Source organism: Mus musculus, chromosome 18, assembly GCF_000001635.26.
Source record: "Mus musculus strain C57BL/6J chromosome 18, GRCm38.p6 C57BL/6J".
Classification (NCBI taxonomy): domain Eukaryota; kingdom Metazoa; phylum Chordata; class Mammalia; order Rodentia; family Muridae; genus Mus; species Mus musculus.
Genome location: NC_000084.6, coordinates 86,386,593 through 86,399,121, shown reverse-complemented (window position 1 = coordinate 86,399,121; position 12,529 = coordinate 86,386,593). Strand labels below are relative to the sequence as shown.

The 12,529-nt window shown below is 45.5% G+C and overlaps 1 protein-coding gene across 13 annotated transcripts in view; it reads right to left on the bottom strand.

Annotated features, from left to right (window-relative positions):
• The window catches only part of Neto1 (neuropilin (NRP) and tolloid (TLL)-like 1), a 111,907-nt gene extending 107,600 nt beyond the window's left edge, over positions 1–4,307 (bottom strand). For 3 of the 13 annotated variants that reach the window (XR_003952521.1, XM_017317909.2, XM_011247081.3), the window contains exons 1-3: positions 3,212–4,214; positions 1,111–1,164; positions 733–870 (exon numbers count right to left, since the gene is read on the bottom strand). Coding sequence is in view for 6 of the 13 variants with exons in the window: in XM_017317909.2 (XP_017173398.1) it covers positions 733–870; positions 1,111–1,164; positions 3,212–3,239 (220 nt within the window). In the remaining 7 variants the exon portion in view is untranslated. Of the gene's footprint in view, positions 1–732; positions 875–1,110; positions 1,165–3,211 lie in introns of those variants that run through there. The other 10 variants (XR_386371.4, XM_006526481.4, XR_001782367.2 and 7 more) reach the window with 6 other exon arrangements.
• Between the last annotated feature and the right edge of the window lie 8,222 nt (positions 4,308–12,529).

Sequence of the window (12,529 nt, the reverse complement as noted above, 5' to 3'; positions counted from 1 at the left end):
CACATTATGGATGATACCGAGTTCTAGGTTATCTCAAAATAACACTCAGCACTTAGCTTTTCTCACTGGGACACATGATCACATATTTTAAAGTTTCCCCTGTATTTGACAGATAGATGGCTCAAGCTTAGAAGAAATGCAAAATATTCAGAAGGAAGAATCTTCCTTTGAGTACTTTTTGTCGTTTAGGTTGTGGAACAGATGAAAACTTCCTGTGTTAGGACCCTGGCTGACTTGAAAAATGGTATCATGTCACTTCCAAGTAACAAAAAGCTATAAAACTTTAGAAAATATCATTACAGACACACCTTTGCCATCCACATGGTCTGCCTTGCTTGTTCACATTGAAGAAAACATTAGAAACAAATTGATTATTGTAATTATTGTTAAACTAGTAAAATACTAGTTTCTCAAAATGTCATAAATTGACAAAGTCTGTCAAGTACGAAATACTTCTATTGTTTTAGAGTACTGCAAAGGAACTTTTTAAGTTGTAGACTTGTTTCATTTGCTAGCTCTTTGTGTACTCATAACCAATTTCTAATAATTTCAGTAATGACCCTGAGTCTAGATTTATAACTATTTGTTCCTTGCAAAATATTTGTGTTAAGCATCTCCCAAATCAGTTTTGTAATGTCTCTGTACACATCACACACTTGGGGACTCTCACAAGCCTGGAGAAGGCCAGGCTTTGGCTTGTCCCACAGGCTTGGGCACTTCTTCTACTCTTACCTTCTATGATGTAGACACACTCTCGGTCTGGGGGATATTTGCTGGGATAATTGGGAGACGTAAAGACACCTCCCTCTGCATGCTTTGTCCACGTTCCACACTGCACTGACTTCTGTGTTTCTGGGGTGATTTGTTTTTCTGTAGAACAAAACAAAAATTTAAAAAGAGCCATCATGCAATATTGTATAATACCTAAATAGACAAAATAGTCTCATAATATCCATTAGTAAATTAAGTTTGAAACGGTCTTTTACTCAAAACCAGTCAATTATATATACTATAAGATACTCAGGTATTCTGGAAATATAATGGGCATGGTGAAATGGGAAAAACAAAATAATTAAACATCTCCATTAGAACTTTTCCAAAGAAACACACCTGTTCCTTTCTTGGTTGCTCCAGAAGAATGGAGGATGATTAAACTTGCTATAACTGAAACAGAAAATAATAGTTAGAAATTTAGAATTCACACCAAAAAAATGACCAAATATTATAAAATTATAAGACAATTTAAAGATATGTTAATACCGAAATAGAATAGTGTTCTCATTGCTAATCCTACAAAGGTGACTCAAAACTTAGGAAATCTAATTCAAAGTGTACAGAGGAAAACTTAGGACTCCCAATAAGGAAGTGCTTCCTATGTAGAGTGGTCAATACCCCAACACTTCAAGGCTTGAGACAATGTTGTGCTTTGCAAAAGTTATAGACTGCAAAGAGGTTTTGAGATCTCTTCTTAGTAAAGGGTTCTTTCCTAAGAGCTTTGTCAGTGTCTTCAGAGGTAATGGAGGCCACTAGTAGATGGAGGAAGGAACTGAAGAGCCAAATCTCCATGATCTACCCTAACACATTGCCAATAAGCTTAGATATTAGAGCATAAACAGTTCTGCAAAGCCTAGGACAGATAGGATGGGAAAGCAAGAGAAAACAGAGCTAAGTGGATTGGTGCTGGCATGGAAACAGAACTACAGGAAGGGATTAGCTCCTTTGTGTTAGTTAGTTCAGCTTTTGCTCCTTCCAAAAATCTACCAACTAGCCCTGCTTGTGACATTCTCCAGCTGTAGAAGCCATAATTTCTAACTTTCACTGTGATTCTAAATTGACTACCACCCGGAAGCAGACAACACTTTTCAGAACAGGGATTTCTAGAAGCACCCACGGAGTCAGTGCAGGGTCAGAGACACTGGTCTGCCACTGGACAGTAAATCTGCAGTGCCACAGCAACCTAAACTTCTGTTTACCTATTCCTGCTTCACTCAAAAAAAAAAAAAAATGTCTAGAGAACCTGGAACTAGAAAACTGTTCAAACGTCTATTCCCACAAATAACTAACATTTTGTCTGACATTTTGTCTGTTTCATTTTTATTATTTATTTTGACCAATTACATAAAAGACCTTCCTTTGCCCATTTCCACTTAAAACTAACTTCGGGAAAAGAAATTGCGGGTATAATTCAGTCATCTAAAGAACATGACAGGAGCTGAAGTATTGATGCCTAAAGATTATTCTCAGAAAAAGAAAAATATTATCTGAGTCCTGACATTAAGTTTTATGGAATTATAAATTGCACCACTTTATACTTTGTCCAGGCCATCCATCTACCCTTAAGAATCAAAGATGTGGTGTGTGTGTGTATGTGTGTGTGTGTGTGTGTGTGTGTGTGTGTGTGTGTGTGTAGATAGATCGTTCCTAACTCTTAACATGTTGTCATTCTACACCCCCCTCCCCCATCACAGGCACACAGAGACTTGGCAGTGTACACATTTGGCCTTCTTACCCTGCTTTTCCTCTTTTGATGGAATCACACATTGGACCTGTACAGTGTTGAACTGGTGGATTACGTGAATCTCTTAACTGACAGTGGCACAGACCTTGCTTCCCAGTGTGAGATCCTCACCACACGTTTTCTGATATTTTCTTTACTGACTTGTGAACCATTTGCCTCCACTCCTCCCACCTCACCCCTGGGCTTTACCACACTCCCAAACAGAATTAGAGCTTTAGAGGGCAGTGGCTGCATGCCTCCTGAAGCGCCTGGGTTCAGGTATACATTAGCTTACCTGGGGGATGAAAGGTGGGCCCTTGAACTCCCCTAACCCCACAAAGGAGGATTAGTTCTTCTTTCCCAGCAAAGATCAACCCTGCTGCCTCCCTCCTTCCACCTGCGTCCTCTCTGGGCACCAGCATTTTCTGCACGTGTCCACTTTTTAACTATATGCTCCTCTGGACCACCCAGAGATCCTGCCTAAGAAGAAATGGTTTTCCCTGACCAACTCTGAGGTCCAGCGCCACTCTGTGCGCCGCCCCCGCCAGGCTGTATGATGCTGCAGTACCGAAAGGAAAGTTTACATCTGCCCCAGACTCCAAGGGACTGCGGGGTCTGGCTGGAGTGGTTGGTAGGGCTTTTCCTGGCGCATGGGTCCAAGAGGAGAAGTGGCAGCACCCCGGGAACTGACTGGCACTCTGGAGAGGTACTCACTGTGAAACAAACTGCGTCCATAGATCATGTCTGTGCGTTACACCAGAGGCTCCGATCTCCACTAATTCCATTTAGAAGCGGGGAGACTTCGGTGGTAGGGAGAGGATTGAGTCCAGAGATTTTAAATATGCAAACCACGGGTAAAATAGAGTGGGGGAAAGCGACAGAGGAAAGAAAGCATCGGAACTGGTTTGTCTTCCGCCCTTGGCTGACTCTCGCCCTCCTTTGCTCTCTCACCGCCGCGAAGCCAGCATCTCCACCATGACGCTCGCATTACACCCGGGCGCCGACCGCCACCATGAGCACCGCCGCCGGCAGCGCCCTCCTCCTCTGCATCACCGCCGCCGCAGCTGTCAGGAGGACGCGGCGGGCAGTCGGCGCGCGGGCGGCGGCAGGCGCGGGGCGAGCCCCGGGGCGCCCGAAGCCGGGACCCGATCTGGTGTGAGAGGCAGAAGGCGCAAGGTGGGGACCGGTCCGGATCGACGGCAACGACTGGGCAGACGACAGCGAAGTCAGAGGCAGGGACTTGTTCAGTCGCCAGTCTCATCCACCACTAGCACCAGGTCCGAGCAGCGTCGCCCGGAGGATGTCCAGCCGCAGCCCTCCTCTCTCCAGCCTTTGGGGGTCTTCTGCTGAGGCATTGAAGGCGGGAGGCAGGGGTCCGTCATCGGCTCGTCGGGCTGCGCGCCACCTCTGCGATCTTGCAGGAAAAGGAGTCTAAGGGTGGGCGTCTGGGGGCGGGGGAGGGCTCAAGGGTGGTGGAGGGGAACACGGGGGTGGTTAAAGGGGGAGGGGAGGGAAGGGGGGGAAAGATAAGGAATATGGCAGAGTTACCAAGTGAGAGTCTTAATCATAGCTATAGGTTGCATGACCCTCCAGGAAGCCTGAAGCCTGGGTGAGACTGGGCAGCTGAGCACAGCCGGTGCCCCCAGGGCTGGTGCGCGGCGGAATGGGGCGGCGGCGACAGCAAGGACATCACAGCGGCTTGGTTCGTGGGGGATGGGGAGGGGGTGAGGACCAGGCTGGGCTCTTTCACTCAGCCAGCTCCAGCAGAAGGGGCTAGAGGAGCTTAGCGAATTCCCCACTGCATCTCAGTGGAGGGTGAAAGGCGTGGAAGAGGGAGGGGCCATCATGCAAAAAAAAAAAAAAAAAAAATGCCCCTTTGAGTTGGGGTTTTCACTTTTTAAAGGTTAGAAATGACTGTCTTCCGTCCCTCCAACTGGAGCTTTCGAGTCCCCTCTCTTCTAAAGGGTGAATAAATACTTCACCCTCTAGCCAGCTGGTCTAAGAGCGAAAGCCCGGGCGCTGGAAGAAAAAGGAAAGCAGCGGTAAAAGTTTCACGTTTAATCACTAGAGGAGATTCGCTGGAGAATCACCCCAAACTGCTACTGTAAATACGCAGTCCCTTAAAATGTGCTTTTCTGTCGGAAAAATACTCAAAATCGTCTAAAAGCAAACACAGATCACCCCACCCTAATACATCCAAACGCTCGCGCGCTGGGCGGGTGAAACTCACAGGAGAAAGGAGTTGCTGGAAAACAGCAGGAAGAGCCCCCAATTCGGAAAATTACGGATAGGTGAATGCGAAATCACAGTAAACACGAAGAGGCAGCGCCGTGGAGTTGGTGAGGGGGGCGGGGAGGGGGCTGGAGAAGGCAGCATCTGGGAGTCCTCCTTCCCCTGTCAGTACAGCACCTCCTCCAACCCCTTTCCAGAAGCACTAGGATGGCTGGCGCGCTGGTTCCTAGGTCGCTGCTGCCCGGTCTGTGCTGACAACAGCCATGCAAGCTGTGGGGATGAACGACCCTCTGGCACCTGCAGCACTACAGCTCAGACTGACCGCGCTCAGCGGGGGATCTCAATAGTAGTATGGGAATGACGGTGTGAAGAACCATAAAGAGAGACAGCTAAATGAGGATGCTAAGGAGTCCTCTCAGAGAAGCCTAATAACCTAAGAACCGGGGCCTGAAAAAGGAGAGAGAGAGAGAGAGAGAGAGAGAGAGAGAGAGAGAGAGAGAGAGAGAGAGAGAGAGAATCCAAAACCAAAGCTACAGTCTCACAGCAGCTACCTGCTGCTGCTGCTGAATAGGTCCACGTGGGTGTGAGGGTGTCTGCTGAGTGCATTGAAGGCAGGTGATGAGGTCCACCGGTTCCCATATTGGAGCTGGAGAGGGTGGCATGAGGCACGCATGGTGCAGAATGGGTGACTCTAGTCTACGAGGGGATCAACACTGAAATTCAAGCGTCTAGTTCCTGGATATTCAGGACTGCAAGTCTTGAATGGTGGAGTAAAGGAACATAACAGCCCTTATAGACTAGGTAAGGAGAAAAGAGAGTGAGAGAATTTGGCATAGAGGAAGAGGAAGAAGGAAAGAGGGGGAGAGAGAGAGAGAGAGAGAGAGAGAGAGAGAGAGAGAGAGAGAGATTATGAATCACAGGAGAGAGTACTATTTCTTCTCCAGCAAGCCAATTTCTTTTGAAGTCAGGCCTGTAAGAGGAGCTATGAGCCTGAAAAAAACGGGAAAGCTGGAAAGCTGTGTCTGTGGCTGCTGCTGAGCTGGTGAGTCTCTGCACACAACTACTTGCATAAGGCCCCCACAGAATGTCCTACGGAAGTCATGTGACCCACATGTGATTCTTGTGCCCACATGGATTTGGGAATGGGGTTGGGGAGAGCAGATTAGAGCCAGCAGAAATAAGAGACATTGGAGAAGTGAAGTGTGTGACAAAGACTGCCTGTGAGAAAGGCTTCCTGGAAACTGGGTCACCTGCGGGGTACAGGGTGGGCTTCTGGCCAGTGGTGGTAGTTGAGAGAATAGCTGATCACAGGAATTCTTAAGAAGACGTGGTTGCAGACCCCTTCAGCTCCTTGGATACTTTCTCTAGCTCCTCCATTGGGGGCCCTGTGCTCCAGCCAATAGATGACTGTGAGCTTCTAGGTGGAACAACAATATGAACTAACCAGTACCCCCAGATCTCTTGTCTCTAGGGCATATGTAGCAGAGGATAGTCTAGTCAGCCATCACTGGGAGGAGAGGTCCTTGGTCTTTCGAAGATTATATGCCCCAGTACAGGGGAATGCCAGGGCCAGGAAGCAGGAGTGGGTGGGTTGGGGAGCAGGGCAGGAGAAGGGTATAGGGGACTTTTGGGAAAGCATTTGAAATGTAAATGAAGAAAATATCTAATAAAAATTGTTTTTGAAAAAAAATAAAAACAGAAGAAGAGGTGGTCATTAGTAGACAGATCCAAAATGACAAGCTCTTCAAAGAAACTGTGGCAGCTCTTGAAATGGTTTTAGAAAATTTTCAACTACATATTGAATACAGAAAAACAGATCTGATTATATACTAAACTCCCACTCCAAGTGCCCTCTTATTTCCTATTTGTCCAGTTTGTCCAGTCAGGGGAGTGGCCATACAGCTGCTCCTAATCAGGTGGTACTTGTATCAGAAACCAAGGGCACACAACAGGCCTCACATCACAAAGGTCTATCCTGGGAAATTCAGAGATGAAATCCCAGGAAGAGAGGGAAGGGCAGTAGAAAAGCGGGAGGGGGAGCCTAACCTATACACATTCCTTTGTTGTTAAGTCAAAAATCTCATACTGGCTTGCCTGGTTTTCTGTACCTATAGCCCTTGTGGGCAGTATCTGAGACTGATCATCTAGCTCCAGCCTAGGTACTAAAGGAGTGAGTATGCACTTCTGCACATGCCCCCCTCCCCAAGCACCTAGATCTTAGCAACACCCAGGGTCTCTCCCCTGAGACTGAGTCAAGGCAGATGCACAGGCTATTAATCTGCTCTACTGAACCTCCCAGGCTGCAAGAGCTTCCATTTCATTAAACATCCCATTCTTTTTCCTTCTACACTCATATTTGCATGCTTAGCCTTCTCCCACATCCCACTTGCTTTAGAAATTGCCTCTAATTCCTCCTCCTCCTCCTCCTTCTTCTCCTTCTTCTCCTTCTCCTCCTTCTTCTCCTTCTTCTCCTTCTTCTTCTTCTATTATTATTCTATTTGTTTGTATTACAGATGTTACCCCACATCCAGAATTCTTCACCCATTCCCCCCTCCCCTTCGCCTCTGAGAGAGTGCTCTTCCTTTCATTCTCCTCCCTCCCCTCATGTATCCCTCTTCACTGGGGCATCAAGTCTCTATACTATGAGGCACATCCTCTCCAGCTCAGGTAAGACAAGGCAGTCCTCATATGCTATATATATGCTCATTGCTTGATGGTTAGTCTCTGGAGTTCCCAGGGGTCTTGCTTAATTGACACTGTTTTTTTTCCTATGGGGCTGCGTTCACCTTCAGTTCCTTCAGTCCTTCCCCTAACTCTTCCATAGGGCTCCCCAAACTCAGTCCAATGGTGTTTGCATCTGACTCAGTCAGCTGCTGGTAGAGCTTCTCAGAGGACAGACAGCCATGCTAGGCTCCGGTTTACAAGTACAACAGGGCATCAGTAATAGTGTCGGGGTTTGGTACCTACAGATGGGATGGATACCAAGTTGGACTGGTCACTTGTCAGTCATTCCTTTAGTGTCTGCCCCATTTTTGTCCCTACAGTTCTTTTAGACAGGAACAATTCTGGGTTAGAAATTTTGAAGGTGGGTTAGTGTGATAGTTTGTATATGTTTATCTCAAGAAGTGACACTATTTGGAGCTGTGGCCTTGTTGGAGTAGGTGTAGCTTAGTTGGAGTGGGTGTTGCCTTGTTGGAGTAGGTGTGTCATTGTGGGCCTGGCTTTAAGACGCTACTCCTAGCTGCCTGGAAGCCAGTATTCTGCTAGCAGCCTTCAGATGAAGATGTAGAACTCTCAGCTTCTCTTGCACCATGTCTGGATGCTGTTATGTTACTGCTTTGATGATAATGGACTGAACCTCTGAAGCTGTAAGCCAGCCCCAATTAAATGTTGCCTTAATAATGTTACCTTGGTCATGGTATCTGTTCACAGAAGTAAAACTCTATCTAAGACAGAAGTTGGTACCAGGGACTGAGATATTGCTGTGATAGGCCTGACCATGCTTTTGTTTGGAAGAATGCAGATTTGGGTACTTTGGATTTGGAAAGCAGGGGAGTGCTTTAAGTGGGGCTTAATGGGCTATCCTAGAAGGAATATGGAAGATATTGTTGCTAAGAGCGATTTGAACTGTGCAGACCTGGCCCAAGAGGTTTTTGTGGCGAATTTCAATATGTAGCCTAGAAACTGTTTTTGTGGTATTTTGGTGAAGAACGTGGCTGCTTTTTGCCCTTGTCTGGAGAGTCTAGCTGAGGCCAAGGTAAAGTGATTTATATTAATTGTATTAACAAAGGAAATCTCAAAAAAGCTCACCAGAGTCTTTGTACTCTGGGCAAGTCTCATGGAGTGCATTTTGAACAAGCATAACAAGCTTAGAAAAGAAAAATTAATGTGGTTCCAGTATTAAAAGGACACCAGGAAGTGAAATGGAGCTGGATCCTGTGTTCAAGGATATTAAATTGAATTAAGGGAGTGGTAACATTGGGGCAAGATCCCACCTAGCTAAGTTTAGGTTCAAGCATAGTAGTATAAACCTTTAGTCTCAGGTGGCAAAGCTAAGCAGATTTCTTCACTCAAGGCCAGCCTCAGACAGAGCAAATTCACTTCTAGGTAAAGTTTAAATTTGGGCATGGTGGTACACACCTGTACTGGCTGGGTTTGTGTGTCAACTTGACACAAGCTACAGTTATAACAGAGAAAGAAACCTCCCTTGAGGAAATGCCTCCACAAGATCCAGCTGTAAGGCATTTCCTCAATTAGTGATCAAGGGAGGGAGGGCTCATCGTGGGTGGTGCTATGCCTGGGTTGGTAATCCTGGGTTCTATAAGAAAGCAAGTTGAGCAAGCTAGGGGAAGCAAGCCAGTGACATTTCTCCATGACCTTTGCATCAGCTCTTGCTTTCTGACCTGCTTGAGTTCCAGTCCTGACTTCCTTTGATGATGAACAGCAATTTTCAAATGTAAGCTGAAAAAAATCCTGTCCTCTCCAACTTGTTTTTTGGTCATGATGTTTGTACAGGAATAGAAACCCTGAATAAAACAATAACTTTAATCCCTGCATTCAGCAAACAGAGCCTCGAGTTCAAGGTCAATCTACAGAGCAAGTTCCAGACAGCCAAGCTTAGGCAGTGAAAGAGTTGGAAAACAGGAAGCTGGTGATGATATAATAGAACAAGGGGAATCATGATCCAGCCTCAGCATGCAGCAGGACTAGGCAGCTTCGGCCATGTCACACTGACTTTAGAGGCATGAATAGAAGAGACTAATGGGACAATTGATGCTGGTTAGCTGAAGCTAAGGAATTAGTGGTGATTAAAATGAGTCTAGCATCACTGAGGGGAAATCTTCTGCGAAGTGTTTTCTGAAGGCACAAAGAAGCTGGGTTCCAGAGGTAGCCAAGGTTGTATATCATGGTACAGCTGAACTTGGTAATGAGTAAGAATCACCCAAGTGGTACTGGTTTTGAAAATATGAAGAACAGCTGAAGCTTGGTACTGTGAGAGGCCAAAGAAGGTCATTGGTGAAGGTGCAGCCTCAGTTGGAGTTGGTGGTCCAGGACTAAAGGGTTATGCTAAGAGGTGGTTTGGCAACATTAACAGAGCCTATAGAGGCTATTGGTGAAGTCTAGTTGAAGTGTAAGACCCCAGTATGTTGGAGATGCCAGTACCATAGGATGATCATGAAGAACAGCAGTAGCAGTGGAGTGGAGTCAACTAGAGCCTACCGTTCTACAGAGGGCAGAGATGTGGCCCCATCCATCTGGAGAAGCTCAGAAGATCATGTATGGATCCCAGACACTGGAAAAAGAAATATTAACATTGAAGTTGCCTTGGAGGCCCCAAAATGTTTGAGATACCAGAGTTGTAGAATATCTGCTGAATAAAGCTAACATGGAGTGGGACCAGCCCAGGAGAAGTAGTTTGTTGCAGTCAACACAAATGAGAATGGAGTGAAGATATGAAGATTGCTTTGACATCAGTTATGGAGACACAGTGTTTAGAGTTTGCCCAGCTGGTTTCCTGTCTTGCTTTGAGGATTACAGTTAAGTGATTAATGAATCCCAGAAGAGACTTTAAATTTTGGACTTTTAACATTGTTGAGACAACTATAGACTATGGGGAATTTTGAAGTTGGACAAAGTGTTCAGGTTCAGAGGTTTGCATTATGATATGTTTTTGTATGGTGCCCATCAGCTCATGTGTTTGAAAAGCCTATGGGGGCCAGGGAGTGGAATGTGATAGTTTGTATATGCTTGACTCAGGAAGTGACACTAGTTGGAGGTGTGGCAGTGTTGGAGTAGGTGTGGCCTAATTGGTGTAGGTGTTTCACGGTGGGCATGGGCTTTAAGATCTGACTCCTAGATGTCTGGAAGCCGGTATTCTGCTAGCAGCTTTCAGATGAAGATGTAGAATTCTGAGCTTCTTTCTCCACTGTTGGCTATTTTGGCTAAGGTCATCTGCATTGTGTCCTGAGAGCCTGTCATGTCCCAGGTCTCTGGGACTTTCTGGAGGTTCCCCCCACACCCACATCCAGATGCTGCATATTTTTATTAATTCTACTGATCTTCTGGGCTTCTCTGCTGCCTCTCCCATACCTGATCCTGCCCCTTTGACTCTTCCCCCCTCCCATCCTGGTCCTTCACTCCCTTTGCCTCCTCTCATTATTTTTTCTCTCTTCTAATTAGGATTGAATCATCCTTAGTAGGGCCTTCCTTCTTATTAAACTACATATGGTCTGTGAGTTGTATCGTGGGTATTCTGTACTTAATGGTTATATCCATTTATCAGTGAGTACATGCTATGCATGCCCTTTTGAGTCCTGGTTAGTTACCGCATTCAGGATGAGATTTTCTACTTCCATCCATTTGTCTGCAAAATTCTTGATGTCTTCATGCAAATGAACCACATTTTCTGCATCCATTCTTTGGTTGAGGGACATCAGGGTTGCTTTTAGTTTCTGGTTATTATTAGTAATGTTGCTATGATCATAGTGGAACACATGTCCTTGTATGGTGGAGTATCTTTTGGATATGTGGCCAAGAGTTGTATACCTGGGTCTTCAGGGAGGACTATTTTCAGTTTTCTGAGGAAGTGCCAGATTGATTTCTAGAGTGAGTGTACCAGTTTGCAATCCCACCAGCAATGGAGGAGCGTTCCTCTTTCTCCACATCCTCATGAGCATGTCCTGTCCCTAAGCCTCTCATTCTCAATAGTCCTTGATTGATCACTTGCTGAACAATGTTAACTCTCTAGGAAGAGCCTATAGATTTGTTGTTGTTTCTTTTGCTTTTGTTTTTTGTTTGTTTAGTTATGGGAAAAATTCAGCTTCCCTAAGAGAAGACTGTGAATACATACAATCAACTTACATGGTGTGGCAGCCGGTCACATTGCATCTCTAGTCAGTAAACAAAGATATGATTATTGGAACTTAGCTTGATTTCTCCTTCCTCCCTTTACTGAATTTAGAACCATACCTTAGAATAAAGCCCCTCACATTGAGAGTGAATCTCATCCTTAGGGACACATTTTGGTACACTGTATAAAAGGATCCAGTCCATCTTGATGAGGAAGTCATGGTGGCAGCAGTGTAAGGTATCTAGTCACAGTGCAAGGAAGGGAAATATACAGGGATAAATGTTGGTAGTCAGTTCATCCCAATTCCTTTTATTCAGTTCACTATCCAACCAAGGGCATGTTACCCCTCACACTCACAGCTAAGAATTCTCAGAGGCTAAGCCACCAACCAAGGAGCATATATGGGCTGGTCCATGCCCCTGGCACATATGTGGCAGAAGACTGCCTTGTCTAGTCTTAGTGGGAAAGTATGCACCTAATCCTATAGAGACTTGCTGACCCAGGGAAGGGGGATGCTGAAGGCATATTGGTGGGGGAGTAGAGGAGCACCCCCTCAAAGGCAAATGGGGAATGGGGTGGAGAATTCTGAAATGGGGACTGGGAAGGGTGGCAATATTTGGAAGGTAACTAAAAAAATAATGTTTTTTTAAAAAAACATTTAATACCTGCTGTTCTGAAGATGATCAAAACAACTATGCATGTAGAAGTTATAGGATCTAGGGAGAACCTATTGATGTTACTTTTCTAAGTGGTTATGTTGGCAAACTGCCATCTCCATGGTGATTTTTATGTCTATAGATTTGTATTCCCCCTCCCACTTTTGGTCAGAGCTACATCCTATTACAGTGGTTAGTGGTTAATGCAGAGGCTCATTACTGTTCACAGAATCACTGCTCACAGAATAAAGCAATGGTAAATGATCAGCTGTATGTGAGTCATCTATATCAACT